Source organism: Diuraphis noxia, unplaced genomic scaffold, assembly GCF_037042655.1.
Source record: "Diuraphis noxia isolate RWA-SAM2 unplaced genomic scaffold, SU_Dnox_SAM2 contig0003, whole genome shotgun sequence".
Lineage (NCBI taxonomy): Eukaryota > Metazoa > Arthropoda > Insecta > Hemiptera > Aphididae > Diuraphis > Diuraphis noxia.
In genome coordinates, this window is record NW_028301713.1 from 17,050,081 (window position 1) to 17,053,724 (window position 3,644).

Consider the following 3,644-nt stretch of genomic DNA (forward strand, 5'->3'; position numbering starts at 1 on the left):
GGGCTTAAGCCCCCCCCCCCCTGAAATCTCAGGAAAGATATTTTTTTAGTAATGCGTAATGGGTTCATATCACAGAACAATATAATAATATTATGGTTCATATCATAGTAATAATGTTGACGACCTTTTAGTATGTTAAGGTCTATGGTTTTCACCCATGACAATATATTGGTAACAATAATCTTATTCGTGATATCACAGATTACATAATCTTTTTTTAAATTAACTCTAATATTTTTATTTCTTTATCTTCTTTATTACCAAGCAAAATTGGTAATTTATCATTTAGTGATATACAGCCAGCTATTGATTTTTATGAAGAAGATTTAAGATCTAATAATCAAAACATTCACATGGACTTATTAAAAAATGAATTTGAATTTTGGAAGCAAAAATGGTCTAATGAAGAAAATGATTTACCAAAAAATGCATTAGACACATTATCAAAATGCCCCGAAGATTTATTCCCACATATAAATATTTTATTAAAACTTCTTGCTATTTTGCCTGTATCAACGGCATCGGTTGAAAGAAGTTTTTCTTCTTTAAAAAGAATCAAGACCTATTTAAGAAACTCTACGGGTGAGGCAAGATTAAGCGGGTTAGCTCTTATGAATATCCACAAAGACATACAAATTGATACAGATGCTATTTTAAATATGCTTGCGTCTAAAAAGGAAAGGCTTTAGATTTTAAATTATGACATTTTACATTAATATATTGAATGAATAATACATTAAATAGTATGTGTATATATATGTTTTAAATTATTTCCTATTTTCCTAGACATATAAGTAAGAATATGTTATAACTAAGAACTCTATTTCAAATTAATCACATTAATATTCAAATATGATTATGATTTTTCTACCCTAATTATTATGTTTCGAAATTTATATTCTACCGAAAACCTCGAGAATTCATTGCAAACATTTCAAATAAATCACTTGATTTTCCAATTTAATCATAACATTTGATGAATATTTTATAATTGTTATGAAATATAATATACACTTATTAATTATTATCGGTTATCCTCTGTCTATTATAGTACAAGGTAAGTTGATTTAATTTATAATAATTATTTAATTTTACACGAAGTACGAGTATATTAATATGCATCTTAAATACATTTAAAGTTTAATCTTATTTTTATATTATATCCAACACGATTGAAATAAGTAGTGTGATTTTTTTTTAAATATCTGCATTCAATTTTCCGAGTTTCTAAAATAAAAAAAGCTGTTAGTTATAATATATTATAATTAAAGATTAAGCTTAAATTAAGGGTTTATAATGTTTAATTCTATGCATTGCCTGATAGTAAATATATCAGTAAGAATATGTTATAACTTACTATGAACTCAATTTCAAATTAAGTTCAAATGATTTTTTTTACCTTAATTTTATTATTTTGTTTCGAAATTTATATTCTACCGAAAACCTTGAAAATTCATTGCAAACATTTGAAGTAAATCAATTGATTTTCCAGTTTAATAATAACATTTAATGAATATTTTATAGTTATTAAATATATTATACACCTATTAATTATTATCGGATATTCTCTGTCGATTATAGAGGAAAGTAAGTTGATTTAATTTTACACGAAGTATATTAATATGCATCTTAAATATATTTAAAGTTTAATCTTATGTTTATATTATATCCAACATGATTGAAATAAGTAGTGCAATTTTTTTTTAAATATCTGCATTCAATTTTCAGAATTTCTAAAATAAATAAAGCTGTTAGTTATAATCTATTATAATTAAATATTAAGCATAAATTAAGGGTTCCCACCAGTCAAACTTTGTAACCAATTATTACCCCAAACAAAAAAAGTTAAATACTTAAGATTCATTTTCGACAAAAGGTTAACTTGGAAAGACCATATTATATTTGACAAAAGAAAGAAACTAAACTCCAGATTACATTTCCTACGTCCTTTCTTACGATTAAAATTATACTTTAAACTCAAAATCCTTATTTACAAAATGTTGATCTTTCCTCTATGGTATTAAGGTATTCAAATTTGGGGTAACGCTGCCCCAAGTAACATTCAAAAAATACAATCATTCCAATTCATGTTCCTTCGCACTATTACAAAATCCCCCTGGTATGTAAGTAACAAAACCCTTCACTCTGACCTGAGAATAAATTACGTAAATTGTTATAATTTAAATTAACAATAATTACCATCGGTCTAAATAGATAATAAGTAATGATAAATAAATAAATAAAGATATAATGCTTACGTATATACGGTAGTGACATGAACAACACTTCACACAAGACGGCCTTCTCCTCGAAATCGTTCACATTCTTCAATACGGTCCCAGAGAGTAGGGTCATGTGTGTTACTCGCATGGCTATAAGTAGTGCATCGCTTTGACAATTATGCTGATCTATGTCTTTATAATTGACGAGTCGCTACTTATTTTGTGCTAGTTGTGATATCCCCATTCACGGTTGTTTATTAAATGTCGTACATTTATAGATGTAATATTAGGTATTACAACAAAACCAAGTCACTAAAAAGTAAAATTGCTTACCAAAAACTCCACAAAGAATTTAGCTCCCATAGAAACCCCATCATTAGTTATCTTGCTTCACAACACCCCACGAAGGCTCAAACGTAAATGGGTTAGAGACCTCCTCCATTAATTAACAAAATACCCAAGTAGGTAGCTCCATTGGGAGCTCTCCTACATCGTGCCATTTTTCATGTTATGTAATCCTCTTCATCATTATTACTTGTTGTGCTTAATTGTATAGTTGTATATTTTGTTATTAAAAAAAAAAAATTAAGGGTTTATAATGTTTAATTCTAACCATGGCCTGATAGTAGACATATAAGTATGAATATGTTGTAACCACTATGTAGAGAAGTAAGGTGACACCACTTGTACATATTCCGGTCGCAAATTTTCTCGGCAGTATGGTAGGTAGCGCCACCATTCGCCTGAAGGTCGGTTTTTATATTACGATTACATTGTTTTTAAAGTAAAATGATAAAAATTATATATATTTTTGTCGTTTTCGATACTATTAGTTAAGAATTTAGGATATTAACCAAGTAAGAATTATTTGTAAGTAATTATTCTATTCAATTATGTACAATGGAATATAGATTATATGAAGGAAGTTTAATTTTAAAAGTATTATATTTTAACAATTATATGTTACATTGTTAGGTATAATATGAGTTTAGACTGCTTAGTGCTTAGCTAAGTTTTTTTGTTTTTAATTTTTTCTCACATACAAAATACATTCTGGTATGTAAATAAAATGTTATTATATTTTTGGTTAATGCATTTACATGTTCATCACACTCGAGTCATTTTATATAAAATTTGTCTGTCTTAAGGACAGTGTCCTTAGCTCATCTAATATTAGAAATAATACATTTTTTTTGTATTTTAGTTTTTGCAATAATTGAGCAAATGGCATCTTCGAGCTAAAACTAATAATTATTATTATTAATAAATATACAAATACATAATACATAAAATATGTAAATTGTTTGCATATTTATATTTATTATATATTTATATATTATTATATTACTTGGTAAATAATGTCATAAAGTTTTTTAGATGGTACAAGTAAATACCAATAAGTATACCAATTAGGTACCTAAA

The 3,644-nt window shown here is 26.5% G+C and overlaps 1 protein-coding gene across 1 annotated transcript; it reads left to right on the forward strand.

Annotated features, from left to right (window-relative positions):
• Window positions 1-221: 221 nt before the first annotated feature.
• Window positions 222-696, forward strand: LOC149056873 (52 kDa repressor of the inhibitor of the protein kinase-like; the record flags this gene model as incomplete). Its single annotated transcript, XM_089223214.1, has 1 exon — window positions 222-696. A coding segment is annotated over one exon (468 nt), but the record flags the coding sequence as incomplete, so codon positions are not given.
• Between the last annotated feature and the right edge of the window lie 2,948 nt (window positions 697-3,644).